Source organism: Ylistrum balloti, unplaced genomic scaffold (genome assembly GCF_031769215.1).
Source record: "Ylistrum balloti isolate Yb309-2 unplaced genomic scaffold, AGI_CSIRO_Ybal_v1 Utg371248, whole genome shotgun sequence".
NCBI lineage: Eukaryota > Metazoa > Mollusca > Bivalvia > Pectinida > Pectinidae > Ylistrum > Ylistrum balloti.
The window spans coordinates 292246-318941 of NW_026782675.1; the positions used below are offsets into that span (position 1 = coordinate 292246).

General features: G+C 38.1%; 1 protein-coding gene across 1 annotated transcript; it reads right to left on the minus strand.

Annotated features, from left to right (window-relative positions):
• Positions 1-778: 778 nt before the first annotated feature.
• LOC132561639 (vacuolar protein sorting-associated protein 4B-like) lies at positions 779-24557 on the minus strand. Its single transcript, XM_060226342.1, has 10 exons — positions 24424-24557; positions 22567-22688; positions 20459-20587; positions 18794-18831; positions 16719-16834; positions 12075-12284; positions 9204-9332; positions 6528-6615; positions 2132-2269; positions 779-1738 (listed from the first exon to the last, which is right to left on the minus strand). The coding sequence occupies exons 1-10, from the start codon at positions 24438-24440 to the stop codon at positions 1643-1645; spliced, it is 1083 nt and encodes a 360-aa protein (XP_060082325.1). The 5' UTR covers positions 24441-24557; the 3' UTR covers positions 779-1642.
• Between the last annotated feature and the right edge of the window lie 2139 nt (positions 24558-26696).

The following is a 26696-nucleotide window of genomic DNA, read 5'->3' on the forward strand; positions in this document are numbered from 1 at the left end:
ATGACATTATTTTATACTTTACTACAGTTATGTTATATCACATCAGATATCTATGTGGGCCTGGAAACGACAAGGGTAGAAAATCGATTTAAACATGATTAATATCAAATATTGTTTTAAGCAGTACTTTCGATAGCTACATGGGTACACCATTTAAAGCTATGATAGGATGCATATTCTTGATGCTAGTTAGTGAAAACATTGGAATGGTTACAATAATATACTTCCATGAAAGTTATTTCATTGCCTCACTGATGACAGAATGGACTGTTTATACATTGTAGCCATCTTGAATGCTGTACCATTTGAACTTCATTCTCCAGACCATAAATACATTATGTTTCAGTCCAAGTGAAGTGTAATGCTAAAGTATTCAAGACAGGAAACTGGAATGGTAAAGGGGTCTGAATATCAGTGTAATTTTCTACTGATTATTGGTGTCTTGTCTCACAATAATCAGGAGAAGTAGAGATTTATTAAGGCTGTTATGATTGGGGCTCAACATTGGGGATACAATGACTGTGTGAAATGGGTTTATTCTCAACGAGGTACCGTACTTGACTGATTACGGAGGCAGTGTTGCTGGATCATCATCCAGTCGGGAGGATCAGGGGATCACACAATGGATCATTAGGTTAGAAGACTTCCTGGATGTGTAAAAACTTTTAACCCCAGATTTGTTCATTTCAAATAGGTACCTCTTATAAATTATACATACAGGAAAACAAACATTGTGTAAGTAGTCAATTTTTAATGAAAACTAAATTGGTCACAGAAATTATAATAAAACTGTATAAGCTATTGTTACCTATATAATAGTGATATTTATTACTTAATGAATAGATATATGTACATAATGCTTGTATAGAATAACGAACAATAAAACAGTATAACTTATGAAAGGCCACAATCTCTCAAATGTTTCACAATACAAAAGTACATGCATGTAATTTCGACATTAAATATTTTAATCAAAACAAAATCAAGCAAGGTTGTAAGCCAAAGGATTTGTCCCCTGATGATTTCTGATTTCATGGGAGATTATAATGACTTTGTTGGTATGAAATATAAGTCAGCATATCACACATTAACATACTGTCACATCTTAATGGCCTATCTATTGCTTAGATCACCATTCTTGTCTAGTGGTGAGGGAAATATTGTTCAATCAAGAAAAGGTTCTGCCAAAATTCTTTAAGTCTTCCTATTTACAGTGAGTAGACCTCTCCAATAAAATATCTTACTGCATTCCCTAAATCTTACTCATTGCAGAATGGATTAATCCAGGACAGTTTACTGTTTTAAGAGGTCAGAGGTCACTATATAACTTTTTACAATTCTCAGATTTTGTTGTAGCTTCTCATTCATGAAAAATTGAAAATTAATGTTTGTAGAGTTTTGATGGTAAAGAAGTTTCAGTCATTTGAGGTCAAGAATGTTTTGTTATAAGACTGTTTGACTTGTAGGCATTTAAATGTGAGTTACAGCAACAGGGACATCACTTCTAAAATCAAGTCTAGACACATTAAGGTTATATATTGTCGTGTATTTATTGTCTGTACTTTATTTAACACAATGACCTGCCTAGACACATTACAGCTATATTGTGGTAAATTATCCTGTATTCATTGTCTGTATAACACTATGACCTGCCATCTTCAGTAAATTTTTTGTACAGGTCTAGTTCATCTGACCTCATACACGACTTACACCTGGATAAACACTTCCATAGATGGTCCTGCAAAAAAACAGAACACCAATGATATCATAATACAAGAGTGTATTAATATCAATTTTAGACAAATTCATTAAAACGCTGAACATGATCTTGAAAAACAATCATCTAAGGTATTTGCCTGCAGCCCAAGTGAGCTAGCAATGAACCAATAATAAAATATGTTCCATTTTAACCCGTAATGAATATTGTGTTTGTGCCAACGTTCGTTTTATGAAGACTTTCTGAAAACTAATGATATTCAGACAGTTTCAGACATGTCGCAAATATTCTGCTGTCAAGCCTCGCACCTGGCATATCTCACAAATTAAGTTTCCATCGCTACCAAAAAGGAAGATTTTAATCTACTTGAAAAGATCCAGATTTTACTGGATTTAAACAAGGAGAAGTACTTACCATTGTGATAGGTTTTACATAAAGGGTATCAGGACCAATATCCATCCAACTCTTTGCCTGTGCCCCGGGATCAGATGACAAACAGGCAGTTTCCATGTCAACAATTTCGTCTGGTTTGTCCTCAGATTGATGTCTCTCCTTAAAACACCACCAATAGATTAAATTCTCACCCAATAAGTCTCTCCTTAAAACACCATCAATAGATTAAATTCTCACCCAATAAGTCTCTAATTAAAACACCATCAATAGATTAAATTCTCACCCAATAAGTCTCTCCTTAAAACACCACCAATAGATTAAATTCTCACCCAATAAGTCTCTCCTTAAAACACCATCAATAGATTAAATTCTCACCCAATAAGTCTCTAATTAAAACACCACCAATAGATTAAATTCTCACCCAATAAGTCTCTCCTTAAAACACCATCAATAGATTAAATTCTCACCCAATAAGTCTCTCCTTAAAACACCATCAATAGATTAAATTCTCACCCAATAAGTCTCTCCTTAAAACACCATCAATAGATTAAATTCTCACCCAATAAGTCTCTCCTTAAAACACCACCAATAGATTAAATTCTCACCCAATAAGTCTCTAATTAAAACACCACCAATAGATTAAATTCTCACCCAATAAGTCTCTCCTTAAAACACCACCAATAGATTAAATTCTCACCCCCAATAAAACACCACCAATAGATTAAATTCTCACCCAATAAGTCTCTCCTTAAAACACCATCAATAGATTAAATTCTCCCCCAATAAGTCTCTCCTTAAAACACCATCAATAGATTAAATTCTCACCCAATAAGTCTCTCCTTAAAACACCATCAATAGATTAAATTCTCACCCAATAAGTCTCTAATTAAAACACCATCAATAGATTAAATTCTCACCCAATAAGTCTCTCCTTAAAACACCACCAATAGATTAAATTCTCCCCCAATAAGTCTCTAATTAAAACACCACCAATAGATTAAATTCTCACCCAATAAGTCTCTCCTTAAAACACCACCAATAGATTAAATTCTCACCCAATAAGTCTCTCCTTAAAACACCACCAATAGATTAAATTCTCCCCCAATAAGTCTCTCCTTAAAACACCACCAATAGATTAAATTCTCACCCAATAAGTCTCTCCTTAAAACACCACCAATAGATTAAATTCTCACCCAATAAGTCTCTCCTTAAAACACCATCAAGGCATTAAATTCTCACCCAATAAGTCTCTCCTTAAAACACCATCAATAGATTAAATTCTCCCCCAATAAGTCTCTCCTTAAAACACCACCAATAGATTAAATTCTCACCCAATAAGTCTCTCCTTAAAACACCACCAATAGATTAAATTCTCCCCCAATAAGTCTCTCCTTAAAACACCATCAAGGCATTAAATTCTCACCCAATAAGTCTCTAATTAAAACACCACCAATAGATTAAATTCTCACCCAATAAGTCTCTCCTTAAAACACCACCAATAGATTAAATTCTCACCCAATAAGTCTCTAATTAAAACACCACCAATAGATTAAATTCTCACCCAATAAGTCTCTCCTTAAAACACCACCAATAGATTAAATTCTCACCCAATAAGTCTCTAATTAAAACACCACCAATAGATTAAATTCTCACGCAATAAGTCTCTCCTTAAAACACCACCAATAGATTAAATTCTCACCCAATAAGTCTCTCCTTAAAACACCATCAAGGCATTAAATTCTCAACCAATAAGGGGGAGTTATATATGTTATATATAAAACTTACTTATACTAAAACAATAAAAATCTTTATTGTTATAAGCAGTTTTCAAGATAAAATTGGGATTTAAATAAAACCTCGTATTGGTGCCCATTGTAACATGATCTATACCAGTTCTATGTCAGTGACTTGGTGCCCATTGTAACATGATCTGAACCAGTTCTATGTCAGTGACTTGGTGTCCATTGTAACATGATCTGTACCAGTTCTATGTCAGTGACTTGGTGCCCATTGTAATACGATTTTTACCAGTTCTATGTAAGTGACTTGGTGCCCATTGTAACATGATCTGTACCAGTTCTATGTCAGTGACTTGGTGCCCATTGTAATACGATTTTTACCAATTCTATGTAAGTGACTTGGTGCCCATTGTAACATGATCTGTACCAGTTCTATGTAAGTGACTTGGTGCCCATTGTAACATGATCTGTACCAGTTCTATGTCTGTGTTTTGGTGTCCTTTGTAACATGATCTGTACCAGTTCTATGTCATTGACTTGGTGTCCATTGTAACATGATCTGTACCAGTTCTATGTCAGTGACTTGGTGCCCATTGTAATACGATTTTTACCAGTTCTATGTAAGTGACTTGGTGCCCATTGTAATATGATCTGTACCAGTTCTATGTCAGTGACTTGGTGCCCATTGTAACATGATCTGTACTAGTTCTATGTAAGTGACTTGGTGCCCATTGTAACATGATTTGTACCAGTTCTATGTCAGTGACTTGGTGTCCATTGTAACATGATCTGTACCAGTTCTATGTCAGTGACTTGGTGTCCATTGTAACATGATCTGTACCAGTTCTATGTCAGTGACTTGGTGTCCATTGTAACATGATCTGTACCAGTTCTATGTCAGTGACTTGGTGTCCATTGTAACATGATCTGTACCAGTTCTATGTAAGTGTCTTGGTGTCTGTTGTAACATGATCTGTACCAGTTCTATGTCGGTGACTTGGTGTCCATTGTAACATTATCTGTACCAGTTCTATGTCGGTGATTTGGTGTCCATTGTAACATGATCTGTACCAGTTCTATGTCGGTGACTTTTTGCCCATTGTAACATGATCTGTACCAGTTCTATGTAAGTGACTTGGTGCCCATTGAAACATGATCTGTACCAGTTCTATGTAAGTGTCTTGGTGCCCATTTTAATATGATCTATTCCAGTTCTATGTTAGTGACTTGGTGCCCATTGTAACATGATCTGTACCAGTTCTATGTAAGTGTCTTGGTGCCCATTTTAATATGATCTATTCCAGTTCTATGTTAGTGACTTGGTGCCCATTGTAACATGATCTGTACCAGTTCTATGTAAGTGTCTTGGTGCCCATTTTAATATGATCTATTCCAGTTCTATGTTAGTGACTTGGTGCCCATTGTAACATGATCTTCATCAGTTCTATTTAAGTGGGGCTTTTCTCCCTTCTTTCCTCCTATATAACCTTGCTTATTTGCGGTATTGAAGAATTAAACAAACATACAGTCTCTGAGAATGATCTGATACCCTCGGAGAAAAAATAGATAGAAAAACATGACTTGTCAAAATCCAAAATGGCAATCTGTCGGCCATTTCCATTTTGCATAACAAAAGAAAATAGGAAAGAAATGTGCGAATGAATGATAACCCATCATAAGATATAGAGATAACAAACAACCTGTCACAAGATATAGAGATAACAAACAACCTGTCACAAGATATAGAGATAACAAACAACCTGTCACAAGATATAGAGATAACAAACAACCCATCACAAGATATAGAGATAACAAACAACCCATCACAAGATATAGAGATAACAATCAACTCATCACAAGATATAGAGATAACAAACAACCCATCACAAGATATAGAGATAACAAACTAAACTGTCCATATCAAAGATGGCCACCTTTCACCTATATTCTTTTTCAGATCAATCTTAAAATTGAAGGGGCAACGCTTGGGATCATGGAAAACCTTCATATAAATTAGAGAGTAATCCATCCAGTACTTAGGAAATATTGATAACAAACTTTCATTGTTAAAATCCAAGATGGCAACCTGTCAGCCATCTTCATGGTCAAAGTGAAAAAGGACTGCCTGTCTCCCATTTTGTTTTTCTTATCAGTACCGAAATAAACAAAAGGCCCATGGGCCTTAATGGTCACCTGAGGTCTTCAGGTCTTTGGACAGTTTTAGTACCTGTCCATCAGTCCTAGCATTGGAGCAGACAGAACAGAACTGATGTAAGCATACTTATAAAGTCTTTATCTTTTCTAAGTTTGAAGGCGTAGCTTTCAGTTAAACTTATAACATTGTCTGTTATCGTAGTTTAGCATATTTGACACTGTGAATGAAGGTCAAGGTCATTCATTTGAACAAACTTGACAGCCCTTCATCCCAGCATGCTGTTAACCAATATCATGACCCTGGGTCATTGGGTTATTGAAGGGAGGTAATTAAAAGATTTTAACATATTTGATCCCTGTGATCTTGAAAGAAGTTCAAGTTTATTCACTTGAACAAACTTGAGACTTCATCTCAGGTGACCTAAAAAGAGAACAGTTTGGGACCAAGGTAAACATTCACTACATAAAGTTAAAGGTGCTTTATAATGGCTATCTGGTCACTGCTGGTCAGTGATAAAACTCACCAGCCTAAAATGTGTAGCACGTTGTATTTCCCTAACTGGTTCCATGGCTGCATCCCTCACCAGAACGAGTATATCCGATACAGTGTACCTGTTCAAAGTTACAGTAATTTAATCATAATAATAGAAAGCGTTATCCTAAATCCTCAATGGTGTGAGAAAAAAATTCCTATTTTGATGAATGCTTTAAAAATCATTCAGATTGCAAAAAACATGCACTGTAAATAACATACATTTCATGAATACTTTATAGTGCGAACTTCAGACATATTTGCTGATACATGATTTCTCAAACCATGATCTTGACTTCTGCTACCTTGGTGATATGTTGTCATCTGGAGGTGGATGTGAACTTGCTGTGACAACAAGATGCAAGTCAGCATGGAAATAATTCAGAGAGCTGCTTCCAATCTTAACAAGCCACCAACTGCCTATCACAACAAGAGGTCGCCTCTACTCAACCTACATTAGACCTGTGTTGCTGTATGGCTCTGAAACATGGGCAGTAACAGCTGCTACTCTTAGGAGGTTTCGGCGCTTTGATAGAGCCATGATAAGAGGGATCTGCCTTGTCAAACTGGAAGACGATGTTCCCATAGAGTCTCTCCAAGCTCAGCTAGACATCAAAGATATATTAGAAATTCTCCAGGCTAGCAGGTTGAGATGGTTTGGCCATGGCAGTGAAGAATGGATGTCAAGGATCCATACCCTAAATGTCACTTGTCATCGGGCCTCGGGTAGACCAAAACTGACCTGGGATGACCTAGTGAAACAGGACTGTACAGCCTCACCCTTGGATAAGGATTAATCAAAGGCCTGGATAATCTAAACTGGTTAATGATGATGATAATGATGATCTAGAAATAACTTTAAATTTGTGAATGATGGTCTATTAGATATATAGACTCTAATACTGGTCACCGAATCAGCATAGATGTCGTCAAGAATTATTTCTGTACAAATAATTGACAGGAATTTGAATTGCTGATAGACTCGTAACCAATGCAGAAATAAATCCCATGTGAAATACGAGTGATTTACAGCATCCAAATTCACACCATTCTTTGTGACTATATTTACAGCATCCAAATTGACACCATACTTTGTGACTATATTTACAGCATCCAAATTGACACCATACTTTGTGACTATATTTACAGCATCCAAATTGACACCATACTTTGTGACTATATTTACAGCATCCAAATTGACATCATTCTTTGTGACTATATTTACAGCATCCAAATTGACATCATTCTTTGTGACTATATTTACAGCATCCAAATTGACATCATTCTTTGTGACTATATTTACAGCATCCAAATTGACATCATTCTTTGTGACTATATTTACAGCATCCAAATTGACATCATTCTTTGTGACTATATTTACAGCATCCAAATTGACACCATACTTTGTGACTATATTTACAGCATCCAAATTGACACCATACTTTGTGACTATATTTACAGCATCCAAATTGACACCATACTTTGTGACTATATTTACAGCATCCAAATTGACACCATACTTTGTGACTATATTTACAGCATCCAAATTGACACCATACTTTGTGACTATATTTACAGCATCCAAATTGACACCATACTTTGTGACTATATTTACAGCATCCAAATTGACACCATACTTTGTGACTATATTTACAGCATCCAAATTGACACCATACTTTGTGACTATATTTACAGCATCCAAATTGACACCATACTTTGTGACTATATTTACAGCATCCAAATTGACACCATACTTTGTGACTATATTTACAGCATCCAAATTGACACCATTCTTTGTGACTATATTTACAGCATCCAAATTGACATCATTCTTTGTGACTATATTTACAGCATCCAAATTGACACCATACTTTGTGACTATATTTACAGCATCCAAATTGACATCATTCTTTGTGACTATATTTACAGCATCCAAATTGACACCATACTTTGTGACTATATTTACAGCATCCAAATTGACATCATTCTTTGTGACTATATTTACAGCATCCAAATTGACATCATTCTTTGTGACTATATTTACAGCATCCAAATTGACATCATTCTTTGTGACTATATTTACAGCATCCAAATTGACATCATTCTTTGTGACTATATTTACAGCATCCAAATTGACACCATACTTTGTGACTATATTTACAGCATCCAAATTGACAATTCTTTGTGAGCATCCAAATTGACATCATTCTTTGTGACTATATTTACAGCATCCAAATTGACATCATTCTTTGTAAAAAACTATATTAAAAACATCCAAATTGAAACCATACTTTGTGACTATATTTACAGCATCCAAATTGACACCATACTTTGTGAACACATATTTAAGCATCCAAATGACACCATACTTTGTGACTATATTTACAGCATCCAAATTGACACCATACTTTGTGACTATATTTACAGCATCCAAATTGACACCATACTTTGTGACTATATTTACAGCATCCAAATTGACACCATACTTTGTGACTATATTTACAGCATCCAAATTGACATCATACTTTGTGACTATAGAATATAATTCTACTAACCACTGATGATTTAAATTAATGTAGAAAAAAATCAAAATGTTTAAAGTCTATGATTAACCTGTCTATAACTGAACCTTCTTTTATTCATCGCTGAATAATAAACATGTACATACCCTTCTGTCCTTTTTGCTAATTCTTCAAATTCCTCTTCACTGACAGCAGGTTGAATATTCAAATGCATTTTGAAAAGTAAATTGCGACTTGTCTTGTCTGGTATAGGAACATACACTAAGGTCGGAAAACTGGGATAAAATGGAAAAATGGGAAGTGAGTCATCAAAAAAATTACAAAGTATTTAGCCTTTCTAATGAATATGGAGCGTATTAACAGTTGTATTAACCTGTTCACCCTGCAAGCCCTGGAGTTGGACAAGTGTTCATAAAAAAGTTATATTAAAAACTGGAAATTAACCTAGTTTTTTCAGAAATTTCATTTTTCGAATCATCTTTGAGTAAGCTGATATTTTGACTCTGAAACCAGACCAATGCTAGTTTGTGACTGACACAAGTCTCAGTCTGAATATCTCCCTGAACACACAGTCTGTCAATTTTGGTAAGTCTTTAATAGTATAATACTTGATCGGCTCAGGGCCAGAGTATTCATACATGACAATGTTTAGAAAGATGATGGCATTGTTTACAGTGTACAACAGCCACCAGAGGTCACTGATAAATCATTGGAATATTTCCGAGAATCAGAGAGTTAGGATTGGTAGTAGCAGCTAGTTCAAAAGGCTGTGGCAATAGGCCGCAACGGTAACTGTATTAAGTTTTTACTAAAAATTGTACACAAAATAAAGAAAATGAAAATCGTGTGTTTTGCAGTAGTCTGGCAATGCTTGGACAAAATTTGATCGAGTACCACAAAAGACACATCATTGTAAATACATGTTTAGATTGAACATTTCAAACATGTCAAAGAATACGTTGTATTTCCAGTTTCCTGAAATTACTATAATTATGGTATCTTCTTAATTAAACCAAAACAAACTTCATTGTCATTGCTAACATTTCCTTGTATTTGGTTTAAATACACCTGGAAAACCTTGAACAGACTTGAGAAAGTTTGCGTGCTTTAATGTTTTCATTTGGTATTAATATTCATTTTTTAAAAGTCATGAGTATACCAGCACAAATTATCAATAAGAAATAAGGGTGTATCTAATAGTGTCTACCAGCACAAATTGGGGTCCTTTAGATCTCTTTATCAACACTGAGTCAATACAGGGTGTCCTAATAGTCAGATCTGTTTACCATCAACACTGTTGGTCAAGCACAGGTGTCCTTAGTCAGATCTGTTTACCATCAACACTGTTAGTCAAGTATTGGGGTCCTTAGTCAGATCTGTTTACCATCAACACTGTTGGTCAAGTACTGGGGTCCTAAGTCAGATCTGTTTAAGATCAACACTGTTGGTCGAGTACTGGGGTCCTTAGTCAGATCTGTTTACCATCAACACTGTTGGTCAAGTACAGGTGTCCTTAGTCAGATCTGTTTACCATCAACACTGTTAGTCAAGTACTGGGGTCCTTAGTCAGATCTGTTTACCATCAACACTGTTGGTCAAGCACAGGTGTCCTTAGTCAGATCTGTTTACCATCAACACTGTTGGTCAAGCACAGGTGTCCTTAGTCAGATCTGTTTACCATCAACACTGTTAGTCAAGTACTGGGGTCCTTAGTCAGATCTGTTTACCATCAACACTGTTAGTCAAGTACTGGGGTCCTTAGTCAGATCTGTTTACCATCAACACTGTTAGTCGAGTACTGGGGTCCTTTGTCAGATCTGTTTACCATCAACACTGTTGGTCAAGTACTGGTGTCCTTAGTCAGATCTGTTTACCATCAACACTGTTGGTCGAGTACTGGGGTCCTTTGTCAGATCTGTTTACCATCAACACTGTTGGTCAAGTACTGGGGTCCTAAGTCAGATCTGTTTACCATCAATACTGTTGGTCGAGTACTGGGGTCCTTTGTCAGATCTGTTTACCATCAACACTGTTGGTCAAGTACAGGTGTCCTTAGTCAGATCTGTTTACCATCAACACTGTTAGTCAAGTACTGGGGTCCTAAGTCAGATCTGTTTACCATCAACACTGTTAGTCGAGTACTGGGGTCCTTAGTCAGATCTGTTTACCATCAACACTGTTAGTCGAGTACTGGGGTCCTTAGTCAGATCTGTTTACCATCAACACTGTTGGTCGAGTACTGGGGTCCTTAGTCAGATCTGTTTACCATCAACACTGTTGGTCGAGTACTGGGGTCCTTTGTCAGATCTGTTTACCATCAACACTGTTGGTCAAGTACTGGGGTCCTAAGTCAGATCTGTTTACCATCAACACTGTTGGTCGAGTACTGGGGTCCTTTGTCAGATCTGTTTAACATCAACACTGTTGGTCAAGTACAGGTGTCCTTAGTCAGATCTGTTTACCATCAACACTGTTAGTCAAGTACAGGTGTCCTTAGTCAGATCTGTTTACCATCAACACTGTTAGTCAAGTACCGGTGTCCTAAGTCAGATCTGTTTACCATCAACACTGTTAGTCAAGTACTGGGGTCCTTTGTCAGATCTGTTTACCATCAACACTGTTGGTCGAGTACTGGGGTCCTTAGTCAGATCTGTTTACCATCAACACTGTTGGTCGAGTACTGGGGTCCTTAGTCAGATCTGTTTACCATCAACACTGTTGGTCGAGTACTGGGGTCCTTTGTCAGATCTGTTTACCATCAACACTGTTGGTCAAGTACTGGGGTCCTAAGTCAGATCTGTTTACCATCAACACTGTTGGTCGAGTACTGGGGTCCTTTGTCAGATCTGTTTAACATCAACACTGTTGGTCAAGTACAGGTGTCCTTAGTCAGATCTGTTTACCATCAACACTTACATTATTCAGAAACTGACTGGACAAAGAGACAAAGATAAAAAAAACTGTTCTATTTAACAGGGAATACAGTCAGACACTAAAAACACCTAGACAGGAAATACCTGCTTCTAAGTCCCATTTGTTTGTAGAGTAACCATGGAAACCTTGTCATGGCTATGACCGGGAGAGAAGCAGTTAGTTTTGTTGACATGAGTTGGAAAAGTACTTCTCTAGCCTCAGTGTTCTCTTCTTCTATAAACACCTCGATGTCCTCTATCAGTATAATACAAGGATGGTTAGCAGCAGCACAAGCAAATACTGCTCTCACAAATCTGTAAAAACATTGACAATGTTCTCCTAGAATCACTTGTTGATGATTATTACAGAATGAAAGTGTTACAACATGAAAAGTTTTAAGATATATTGAAATTTACAACAGTAATTAAAAAAAATCCATCCGAGATGGTGATCTTGGGTGTTCTTATGTAAAATTTACCATTTCTCTTTTCTAGTCTTAGCTATCACTTGTCAGTTGTCAATATTAAAAATGAACTTTGTGGTAATGTATTTACCATCCATATATGTGATCTCATACAATGTTGTATTAAAATTAATTTGGGTAAGATGGAAATATGAGCAATAGGTAACCATCAGACACAACTAGGTAACCATCAGGTACAACTAGGTAACCGTCAGACACAACTAGGTAACCATCAGATACAACTAAGTAACCATCAGACACAACTAGGTAACCATCAGACACAACTAGGTAACCATCAGATATATCTAGGTAACCATCAGGTACAACTAGATAACCATCAGACACAGCTAAGTAACCATCAGACACAACAAGGTAATCATCAGGTACAAGTAGGTAACCATCAGGTACAACGAGGTAAACCATCAGACAAAACTAGGTAACCATCAGACAAAACTAGGTAACCATCAAACACAACAAGGTAACCATCAGACACAACTAGGTAACCATCAGGTACAAGTAGGTAACCATCAGGTACAACTAGGTAACCATCAGGTACAACTAGGTAACCATCAGGTACAAGTAGGTAACCATCAGGTACAACTAGGTAACCATCAGGTACAACTAGGTAACCATCAAGTACAACTAGGTAACCATCAGACACAACTAGGTAACCATCAGGTACAACGAGGTAACTATCAGACACAACTAGGTAATCATCAAGTACAAGTAGGTAACCATCAGGTACAACTAGGTAACCATCAGGTACAACTAGGTAACTATCAGACACAACTAGGTAACCATCAGACAAAACTAGGTAACCATCAAACACAACAAGGTAACCATCAGACACAACTAGGTAACCATCAGGTACAAGTAGGTAACCATCAGGTACAACTAGGTAACCATCAGACACAACAAGGTAATCATCAGGTACAAGTAGGTAACCATCAGGTACAACGAGGTAAACCATCAGACAAAACTAGGTAACCATCAGACAAAACTAGGTAACCATCAAACACAACAAGGTAACCATCAGACACAACTAGGTAACCATCAGGTACAAGTAGGTAACCATCAGGTACAACTAGGTAACCATCAGGTACAACTAGGTACAACTAGGTAACCATCAGGTACAAGTAGGTAACCATCAGGTACAACTAGGTAACCATCAGGTACAACTAGGTAACCATCAAGTACAACTAGCTAACCATCAGACACAACTAGGTAACCATCAGGTACAATGAGGTAACCATCAGACACAACTAGGTAATCATCAAGTACAAGTAGGTAACCATCAGGTACAACTAGGTAACCATCAGGTACAACTAGGTAACTATCAGACACAACTAGGTAACCATCAGACACAACAAGGTAACCATCAGGTACAACTAGGTAACCATCAGGTACAACAAGGCAACCATCAGGTACAACTAGGTAACCATCAGGTACAACAAGGTAACCATCAGACACAACAAGGTAACCATCAGGTACAAGTAGGTAACCATCAGGTACAACTAGGTAACCATCAGGTACAACTAGGTAATCATCAGACACAACTAGGTAACCATCAGGTACAACTAGGTAATCATCAGACACAACTAGGTAACCATCAGGTACAACTAGGTAATCATCAGACACAACTAGGTAACCATCAGACACAACAAGGTAACCATCAGACACAACAAGATAACCATCAGACACAACAAAGTAACCATCAGACACAACAAGGTAACCATCAGGTACAAGTAGGTAACCATCAGACACAACAAGGTAACCATCAGACACAACAAGATAACCATCAGACACAACAAAGTAACCATCAGACACAACAAGGTAACCATCAGGTACAAGTAGGTAACCATCAGGTACAACTAGGTAATCATCAGACACAACTAGGTAACCATCAGACACAACAAGGTAACCATCAGACACAACAAGGTAACCATCAGACACAACAAGGTAACCATCAGGTACAAGTAGGTAACCATCAGGTACAACTAGGTAATCATCAGACACAACTAGGTAACCATCAGACACAACAAGGTAACCATCAGACACAACAAGATAACCATCAGACACAACAAGGTAACCATCAGACACAACTTGGTAACCATCCGGTACAACTAGGTAATCATCAGACACAACTAGGTAACCATCAGGTACAACTAGGTAATCATCAGACACAACTAGGTAACCATCAGACACAACAAGGTAACCATCAGGTACAAGTAGGTAACCATCAGACACAACTAGGTAACAGTAGGTAATAATCAGACACAACTAGGTAACCATCAGACACAACTAGGTAACCATCAGGTACAACAAGGTAACCATCAGGTACAAGTAGGTAACCATCAGACACAAACTGGTAACCATCAGAACCAACTAGGTAACCATCAGACACAACTAGGTAACCATCAGACACAACTAGGTAACAGTAGGTAATCATCAGACACAACTAGGTAACCATCAGACACAACTAGGTTACCATCAGACACAACAAGGTAACCATCATAACCAACTAAGTAATCATCAGACACAACTAGGTAACCATCAGACACAACAAGGTAACCATCAGACACAACTAGGTAACCATCAGATATATCTAGGTAACCATCAGGTACAACTAGATAACCATCAGACACAGCTAAGTAACCATCAGACACAACAAGGTAATCATCAGGTACAAGTAGGTAACCATCAGGTACAACGAGGTAAACCATCAGACAAAACTTGGTAACCATCAGACACAACTAAGTAATCATCAGACACAACAAGGTAACCATCAGACACAACTAGGTAACCATCAGGCACAACAAGGTAATCATCAGACACAACAAGGTAACCATCAGACACAACTAAGTAATCATCAGACACAACAAGGTAACCATCAGACACAACTAGGTAACCATCAGAACCAACTAGGTAACCATCAGACACAACTAGGTAACCATCAGGTACAACTAGGTAACCATCAGACACAACAAGGTAACCATCAGACACAACTTGGTAACCATCAGAACCAACTAGGTAACCATCAGACACAACTAGGTAACAGTAGGTAATCATCAGACACAACTAGGTAACCATCAGGTACAACTAGGCAACCATCAGACACAACAAGGTAACCATCAGACACAACTTGGTAACCATCAGAACCAACTAGGTAACCATCAGACACAACTAGGTAACCATCAGACACAACTAGGTAACAGTAGGTAATCATCAGACACAACTAGGTAACCATCAGACACAACTAGGTAATCATCAGACACAACTAGGTAACCATCAGACACAACAAGGTAACCATCAGACACAACAAAGTAACCATCAGACACAACTAAGTAATCATCAGACACAACTAGGTAACCATCAAGTACAAGTAGGTAACCATCAGACACAACAAGGTAACCATCAGGTACAACAAGGTAACCATCAGGTACAACTAGGTAACCATCAGACACAACTAGGTAACCATCAGGTACAACTAGGTAACCATCAAACACAACTAGGTAACCATCAAACACAACTAAGTAATCATCAGACACAACAAGGTAACCATCAGGTACAACTAGGTAACCATCAGACACAACTAGGTAACCATCAGACACAACAAGGTAACCATCAGGTACAACAAGGTAACCATCAGGTACAACTAGGTAACCATCAGACACAACTTGGTTATTATCAAGTAGAAATACTTGTATCCTTCCAGAAAAAATAATCTGCCACTTAATTTAAATGATTTAAAACAATCAGTGTACTTTTTTCTAAAAAAAACTTTCATCAGTCTTTTAGCATTTTTTAATTAACAGTCAAAGTCATGAGGACAGGTGTTCAAAGGAACACCAAGATTGGGAAAATAAAGTACAGAACGAAAGAGGAGAAGGAAAAGAATGGGAAGAAGTGTTGCCATGAAGTAAATTTTGGAGAAGACAGATAAATATCTAGGATTTTTCAGGGAGCCCACTCTTAGTCTTCTGTGACACATATGCAATGGGACTCTCCAAACAATGTCCTTTAAACAGAAGACATCAGGTAAACAATCCTCCAGCTGCAAGTTGTGCCCAACAATTACTCATTTTAAATAACATACAGTGAACTACAGCAGGCATATTCTATCCTTGTCACCTGAATTGATCATATTAACTTCTGATATTTCTCTTAAAGTTGCTTTGAGATGTCTTAAAATAAATAGCCAAGGTCTGCTGATAAGTAGAAACATGTGCACCTAAAAAATCAATGATAAAACAAAACTTAATACAATTGATAAAGTATAACTTACTGTGCTCGATCAGTAACCATCCTCGACATCATGGAATAGGAATTCACAGTCATGAGGCAGGCACAAGATTCCTTTGCAAGGGCTTTCATCAGCATAGACTTCCCACATCCAGGGGGCTACAGGTAAATATACAGTGTCAGCATAGACTTCCCACATCCAGGGGGCTACAGGTAAATATATAGTGTCAGCATAGACTTCCCACATCCAGGGGGCTACAGGTAAATATATAGTGTCAGCATAGACTTCCCACATCCAGGGGGCTACAGGTAAATATATAGTGTCAGCATAGACTTCCCACATCCAGGGGGCTACAGGTAAATATACAGTGTCAGCATAGACTTCCCACATCCAGGGGGCTACAGGTAAATATACAGTGTCAGCATAGACTTCCCACATCCAGGGAGCTACAGGTAAATATATAGTGTCAGCATAGACTTCCCACATCCAGGGGGCTACAGGTAAATATATAGTGTCAGCATAGACTTCCCCCATCCAGGGGGCTACAGGTAAATATATAGTGTCAGCATAGACTTCCCACATCCAGGGGGCTACAGGTAAATATACAGTGTCAGCATAGACTTCCCACATCCAGGGGGCTACAGGTAAATATACAGTGTCAGCATAGACTTCCCACATCCAGGGGGCTACAGCTAAAGATATAGGTTCAGCATAAACTTCCCACATCCAGGGGGTTACAGGTAAATATATAGTGTCAGCATAGACTTCCCACATCCAGGGGGCTACAGGTAAATATATAGTGTCAGCATAGACTTCCCACATCCAGGGGGCTACAGGTAAATATATAGTGTCAGCATAGACTTCCCACATCCAGGGGGCTACAGGTAAATATACAGTGTCAGCATAGACTTCCCACATCCAGGGGGCTACAGGTAAATATACAGTGTCAGCATAGACTTCTCACATCCAGGGAGCTACAGGTAAATATGATAGTGTCAGCATAGACTTCCCACATCCAGGGAGCTACAGGTAAATATGATAGTGTCAGTATAGTCTTCCCACATCCAGGGGGCTACAGATAAATATGATAGTGTCAGCATAGACCTCCCACATCCAGGGGGCTACAGGTAAATATAATAATGTCAGTATAGACTTCCCACATCCAGGGGGCTACAGGTAATATGATAGTGTCAGCATAGACTTCCCACATCCAGGGAGCTACAGGTAAATATGATAGTGTCAGCATAGACTTCCCACATCCAGGAGGCTACAGGTAAATATATAGTGTCAGCATTGACTTCCCACATCCAGGGGGCTACAGGTAAATATATAGTGTCAGCATAGACTTCCCACATCCAGGGAGCTACAGGTAAATATAATAATGTCAGCATAGACTTCTCACATCCAGGGGGCTACAGGTAATATGAAAGTGTCAGCATAGACTTCCCACATCCAGGGGGCTACAGGTAAATTTTACAATGCATGTCTTCAGATCCAGGGGAATACAGGGAAATCATGAATTCAAAATGGTATATGTATTCACGAAAACCTTATTTTATGATAAGAGACCCATGAGACCTGTATCATTAACATGTTTAGCACCTTATAAAGAAACATTACAGGATGCGTTTATTTATCCCAAACGTCATTCTCTTTCACAGCAACATACATGTTGTACGTAAAATCACAAAGGTCAGGGTCTCTATGTTTAAAAGAGGTTGTATGAAGATGTTGATGCTTTTGGAGCTTGTGACCTTGAAAGATGGTCCATGTCATTTATCCCGACAAACTTGTAAGCCCCTGATGGCATTTCATCTGTATTTAACTTGATCTTCTGTCGGTGTATCAGATACTTCTATTGATCACCAAGTCAATACTTCTGAACCCAGTGAATGCCGTTGACTCTGAGACACCTGTACACACATTCAGCATAGGTAGGTATTCCACATTGAACCTTAATAATTTCACACTTCAGTAAACAAACCAAGAAATAAAGGGTTTTGGAATCCTAAGTTTCAAATTTCCCACATATAGACTTATATCTGTCTCTTTGTTTCTTTTCTTTCATACATGTACTTGCACCTTACAGCCTTACCTTAAGTCCATTCAAAACTTACCCCATATAGTAACACGTTTTTTTCATTACTAACTCTTCCTGAAAAAGTTCAAAACAAATTTTTATTTATTGTATGTATACATAGTGATTGATTACTAATGCAGTACTACGACGCTGATTGTCAAGTTGTGAGCCTCATATTTAACAGCAGACATAATCCCCTTCATATCTATACACTTTTGCCTGCGATATTTAAGGGCCTCAATGCCACTTTTAAAGAAGTCCTTTTCTTGACTGTTCAGAAAGTCATCCACTACATGTATGAAGTCATCATCAGACTGAAAGTAGCTACTGGGAATTGTCTTTTTCAATATTGAAAATAGATATAAGTGTGATGGAGCAAGATCAGGCAAATATGACAGATGCTAAATCAATTCAAAACCACCATTGTTAATAGCAGCTATGACAATAACAGACTTATGAACAGGGACATTGTCTTAGTGGAACAACACACCTTTACTGTTTTCTGTGGTGGTAGAGTTTAAAATCGAGGCCATAACCTTTCCTGATGTTGGAATAGTCTTTGCCTTCTTTGGCGGGGTTGAACCTGGGTGCTACCATTGTTTAGACTGTTGTTTGGCCTTTGGGGTCACAAACCTCCGCAGAAAGTTAGCAGGGTCTGCCTCTTAAAGGTTCAGATTAGCACGCGACAAAGTCCACCTGGTGTGTTTCTGACCAACTGTCAGAATCCTTGGTACCCAATGAGCTGAGATCTCTCTCATTCCTTCTGTAAGAATGGAATATACTGTGTGAAATTTTAACTGTACTAGCTATATAGCTCTCTGTAACTCGCCAGTCAGCCATAACAATTTTATTGACTTTGTTGACCATTGCTGGAGTTGCAACAGTGACAGGCATCATCCCAAAGGCTTTACCTGCCACACTTAAATTCCCCCACATTTTCACTGAGGAGGCATCATTCCCTAGTGTTGCTACCATATCAGTATGGATATCCATAGGTGTTAGAGCTTTCTTATGCAAATACTGAGTCACTGTTCTTTCTGCAATTTTGTCCATTTTGCAAAAGTTACTTGCCTTGTGCTACCCCTTTGACATAAACTGACTAAATGACACCAGTCTTCAGATAGGTAGTCATAAATACCTGCTAGTCGCTGAATAGTAGAGCTAAAAAGGATATCCCTGCTTAACGTCTTCAATACAAGGCTTACAACTTATCAACCAGCTCTGGTACATAAGGAAATAATACAATAGGTTAACTATATCACACTGTTCAGTTTAAAATAAAACAATTGACAAATGAATGTGATATGATTTCGAAATACATATAACAATAAGATATCAGTTTTTGTATCTGATTTTCTACAATTTATTCTTCCCACTCACAGGAAAGAACCCTTCACAGTTACAATGTGAAATTCCCATCAAAATTCCTACTTCTGTATTTAACACAATGAGACTGTCATTCTGTCTGTCTATTGACTAAAACAGTACTGCAATATGGTTGTTTTTCTGTTATCTTTTCATCTCAATCATTCAAACAAGGCAGATGATCGCTTAATAATGAGAAACTTCCAATTAAGGCCCAGTATTTACGGTTAAAATCCAGGTTTATTGTCAGCCAAATCATTATGCTGATCAATCTCAAATCTGAGCACCAAATGGAATTTGAAAATCACTTTAAGTAGAAGCTGAAAAATGATCTTACCTTCAAAAAGATGTGGAAATTTAAACGGCATCATAAGTTTTTCTTTCAAGATAAGTTTAGCATTGTGAAGTCCCGTTAGATCATCCCACCTCACTGGTATATCATCAGGGTGTGTAATAGTCACTGACCCTGATAAAAAATGGATACAACAAAAATATTCTCAAATCTGAAAGACATTCTCTAGACTTGACAATGACATCCTATCATGATGTCAAGCTGTAATTTTAAACAGTTAATCACCCTCTTCAGAGATTGTCTTCCCAAACATGGTGGTGGATAAATGTTGTAACTCAAGCCATAAATGAAAATTCTGGCTGCAACTTTTAACTGTGACACAGAAAGTAGATTAAAAACGTCTTAGTCAACTATAGATTAAACTTAATGACTCTTGAAATTATGGTTTCATAAAAGAAGTTGTTCTATTTTGGAACATTTTCTTTGGGTTGGTAATGTCAATATAATAAAAGGTCTAGTAGAAGCTTAAGAAGTCCAAATGTTTGGGAAAAATGGGAGACATCAAGGAATATAGATACCAACGTATCCTTGAGCTTTTTGCTAATGACTATCACATTTTGTTTCTTCAATTTCCCTGCATACATAGCAGTATCCAAGGGATAACAGAACCTGTACTGTGAATGACAACCAATAGAAGATTGGCGAGTCACATTTCGATGACTACACGGTCACCTTCTTTAGACAAATGACCAGTACGGAGCGTACTAGCACTGAGGTAGGTAGTGTTCGAGATCTACACAGTCACCTTCATTAGACAAATGACCAGTGTGGAACGTTCTAGCACTGATATACATAGTGTATGAGATCTACACAGTCACCTTCATTAGACATATAACCAGTGTGGAGCGAACTAGCACTGATGTATGTAGTGTACGAGATCTACACAGTCACCTTCATCAGACAAATGACCAGTGTGGAGCGTACTAGCACTGATGTACATAGTGTACGAGATCTACATGGTCACCTTCATCAGAAAAATGACCAGTGTGGAGCGTACTAGCACTGATGTATGTAGTGTACGAGATCTACATGGTCACCTTCATTAGACAAATGACCAGTGTGGAGCGTACTAGCACTGATGTATGTAGTGTACGAGATCTACACAGTCACCTTCATTAGACAAATGACCAGTATGGAGCGTACTAGCACTGATGTATGTAGTGTACGAGATCTACACAGTCACCTTCATCAGACAAATGACCAGTGTGGAGCGTACTAGCACTGATGTACGTAGTTTACGAGATCTACACAGTCACCTTCATCAGACAAATGACCAGTGTGGAGCGTACTAGCACTGATGTACATAGTGTACGAGATCTACATGGTCACCTTCATCAGAAAAATGACCAGTGTGGAGCGTACTAGCACTGATGTATGTAGTGTACGAGATCTACATGGTCACCTTCATTAGACAAATGACCAGTGTGGAGCGTACTAGCACTGATGTACATAGTGTATGAGATCTACACAGTCACCTTCATCAGAAAAATGACCAGTGTGGAGTGTACTAGCACTGATGTATGTAGTGTACGAGATCTACATGGTCACCTTCATTAGACAAATGACCAGTGTGGAGTGTACTAGTACTGATGTACGTAGTGTATGAGATCTACACAGTCACCTTCATCAGACAAATTATCAGTGTGGAGCGTACTAACACTGACAGGAGTGTACAATATGGTTATGAACCGACCAACTTGTTTGGCTGTACTATAATCCTATGAAGGTACATTAAGTTTGGAAATATTGTGACAATACTGTAAACAGATTATAAAAAAAACAGTTCACAAGATGGTAACAATGTACTGTAGTCGATTTGGCTACATTTTGTTTGATAAAAGTTACCATGTAGTCATCAAAATATCACACAAAAATCATCTACTGGTTGTGAGATAAAAACTTTTTATTTTAGGAGATCATCAATTAAAAAGCTTGTGATTTTAACAAACACAAGTTGTATCTTTTCTGTAACTCACTGGTTGACAATGAAATCAACAGTAATTTGAGAGTCTACATAAACCCTGAATCAACAACCATACATGATAAATATTTAGATCTATTTCAGAGTCACGTCTCTAGTGTTTGTCCTTTACCTCCTTGGTAAAAGTCTTCGAATGGTTTGGGAGGATGAGGCAGAGATGGATCCTCCAGGTCCTCTGTACTGGGAAGGTCATTCAGTGCCTCAACCACTTCCTCTGTTCCTCCTGGCACCTCACTGTCAAAGACACACAACAAGTCTTTCACTGGAGAGTGGTGTTTGGTCAAACACTTGTGTAACTAGTTGTTATAAGGACTCTGTATAACAGATATGAGCATGTGCCTGACGTAGGCAAATCGTTTCGGTATTAGGTTGCATAAGTGTAATATATAGCAGCTGTGGTGGCCATCTTGAGAAAAGAGAGGTTAAACATTTAGTTGGGTCTGTCTCTGGACCAAATGAAACTCATAACAAGATGTAGGGTGAGTCATGTCTCAAGAAGACTTTTTTCAAATCTTTTCTTTAAGTAACTAAATATTGCAGTCATTTTGAATGTGGTTCAATCACATTGTTACCTGGTATTCACTAAGGACCATTTGTCCTGCTTTAGCAGCCATCTTTAACAGCAGAAAACAATGGACATGGTGTAGCAAGGTATTGTGAAGCATGATGAAATGAACCCCTCCATAGTAAAGTGAAGCTACTTTATATTTTATTTTCAATTGATGTTTGTTGACTTAATTTATCATCACTTTGATTAATACAGTTCCTCCAAACATAATAAAACAGAAAAGTAACATGGGTGGGGAAATTTAGGATGGGGCTTGGCCATGGTACTGCCCTTCCATAATGATTTATGCTTTGAAGAGATTCAGGTGTTTTTTTTAATTAGTAAAATCATATACGTAATATCAACGTTTGACGTATGTCACCTTACTCATACAATAGTAACTGTTCGACGTATGTCACCTTATTCATACAATAGTAACTGTTCGACGTATGTCACCTTATTCATACAATAGTAACTGTTCGACGTATGTCTCCTTATTCATACTTTAGTAACTGTTTGATGTATGTCACCTTATTCATACATTAGTAACTGTTTGACGTATATTACCTTATTCATACAATAGTAACTATTTGACGTATGTTACCTTATTCATACATTAGTAACTGTTTGACGTATGTCACCTTATTCATACATTAGTAACTGTTTGACGTATGTCTCCTTATTCATACAAGAGTAACTGCTCGAAGTATGTCACCTTATTCATACATTAGTAACTGTTTGACGTATGTTACCTTATTCATACAATAGTAACTATTTGATGCATGTTACCTTATTCATACATTAGTAACTGTTTGACGTATGTCTCCTTATTCATACAATAGTAACTGTTCGAAGTATGTCACCTTATTCATACATTAGTAACTGTTTGACGTATGTTACCTTATTCATACAATAGTAACTATTTGATGCATGTTACCTTATTCATACATTAGTAACTGTTTGACGTATGTCTCCTTATTCATACAATAGTAACTGTTCGAAGTATGTCACCTTATTCATACATTAGTAACTGTTTGACGTATGTCTCCTTATTCATACTTTAGTAACTGTTTGATGTATGTTACCTTATTCATACAATAATAACTGTTTGATGTTTGTCACCTTATTCATACATTAGCAACTGTATGATGTATGTTACCTTATTCATACATTAGTAACTGTTTGATGAGTCTGCAATAAGGATTACTGACCAATATACCGTCAGAAAATTCGTCATCATACATTCACTTATCAGCAAAAATACGTAATTATAATCTTTATCTAGGTTCAAAATGCTTGGATCACTTTTGGTTAACGCGCACATTTCTAAGCTTAGGCAAGGGTGCAGTGTAATTTACGAAATTGTAAGTCGCTTGACCCGGAAGCGAACACACATATCGCACTACACATAATGAGTCTTACCAATTTGATTCTGCCATTTTGTGAAGTATCTATAGAAGATAATCTCTACTGCTAAGTTGTTCCGTGTGCTAATTTGTGTTCACTAGGTACTAGTTCGCCATCATGAAATATATATTCGTTTCTGTTAGATTTAGTCCACAACGTACATAATGCAATCCACCAAAGTGTGTCCCGAAGGTTTACTTCCGGCGAAATCCGAACGTCTTAAAACGCTACTTTCATTTCACCGTCAAAAATATCGTCAGTTGATACTATTCAATAGTATTATTGATAATATGACCGATTTCGGAAAGTCAACTTCAAATGATGATGTTTTAAATAAAGTCTGTTACAATATATGTTGGTGACGTGATATTAATTTAATTCCTAATGAAGTAAACATTCACAGGGATCATTTACACTATCGCTGAAATGAATTACTAATTCACCTTCATCTTAACACCAAATATAGGCTTGGTTATTCTAATTAAGCCGTTTAAATGACCAGTCAATGTGAATTCCAATATTTCCACAATGTTGTTCTAACTGAAATGGGTGAAAGAGACTATACCCTCTTTGGGGAAAATGATTTAATTCTGGATTTTTTCGCATACAAAAGGACAAAGGGAATGTTAAATAACATTATCAAAGGACTTAAGGACAAAAGCAGCATAACAGAAAGTAAAAACATGACATTTGATGACAAATGCAACAATTCTACAATGCGGACAACAGGATAAAACGATGTCTCAATATAAAAGTCATCATAACCATCAACGGTAACGATATCTTCTATTTGTTTGTATCGGATGGCTTTGATCTGGTGTAGCCTCATTCTCGGCCCTCGACCCTCATTCTCGGCCCTCGGCCCTCGTTCTCGGTCCATATCCTCGGCCCTCTTTCTCGGTCCCATTCTCGGCCCTCGACCCTTATTCTCGTCTTCATCCCCGGCCCTCGGCCCTCATTCTCGGTCCATATCCTCGGCCCTCGGCCCTCATTCTCGACCCTCATCCTCGGCCCTCGGCCCTCATTCTCGACCCTCATCCTCGGCCCTCATTCTCGGCCTTCATTCTCGGTCCCATTCTCGGCCCTCGACCCTCATTCTCGACCCTCATCCTCGGCCCTCATTCTCGGCCTTCATTCTCGGTCCCATTCTCGGCCCTCGGCCCTCATTCTCGACCCTCATCCTCGGCCCTCATTCTCGGCCTTCATTCTCGGTCCCATTCTCGGCCCTCGGCCCTCATTCTCGACCCTCATCCTTGGCCCTCATTCTCGGCCTTCATCCTCGGTCCCATTCTAGGCCCTCGGCCCTCATTCTCGACCCTCATCCTTGGCCCTCATTCTCGGCCTTCATTCTCGGTCCCATTCTCGGCCCTCGGCCCTCATTCTCGACCCTCATCCTTGGCCCTCATTCTCGGCCTTCATTCTCGGTCCCATTCTCGGCCCTCGGCCCTCATTCTCGACCCTCATCCTTGGCCCTCATTCTCGGCCTTCATTCTCGGTTCCATTCTCGGCCCTCATTGTCGGTCCTCATTTTCGGTCCTCATCCTCGACCCTCATTCTCGGCCCCTATCAGCTGTCAAGCTTCTTTCTATACCATCTGATAGAGTGAAACACAGGGAAGTAACTCTGGGAGATCATAATGGTGTATCTTATGCTGCGTCCGAGACTCCAACGGATTTCGAACAGGCGGACATGAGTTCTTTACAGACTCAGTAAATTTACTCTATCCGAGGATGCACGGTATTTGAAACTAGAACTGTTACTTTTGGTAAGAGCACCCTTTAGACTGAACAGCGACGATAATGTCTGTGATTTCCAAATAAATTTTAAAAAGAACATGTTGCCTACAAGAAAGAGTATATTTCCTTTGTTAAAACTGCATGGGACGTACTGACGTTACTTTCGCCTTACTGTATGCAGGAGGAAAAAGACTCGTCCGAAATACCTCTTATTCTCAATATATTGTAGCGATACCAGGAATGAAACCAATACCTTTCCACTTTTTATTCATGAATATGTACATGTATACATAGCTCTTCAGAAAGAGAAAATTGTCATTCTCCTCTAGACCCAGGGAAATGTGATGGATGGTTAATTTGAAATAGTTGGTCCGTGCATCAGAGCATTACTTTATATTAAGTTCATTATTTTTGTAAATTCTCTAAGGGAATCGTTCAAAATATCCATCTCATATTTTATCGACACTTACAAACACTTGCAACTATCCTCTTTCCGACTGTCATAGGTTTTGTTATTTATTGTCAACCATTCTATTGTGTGTCATCATGTGT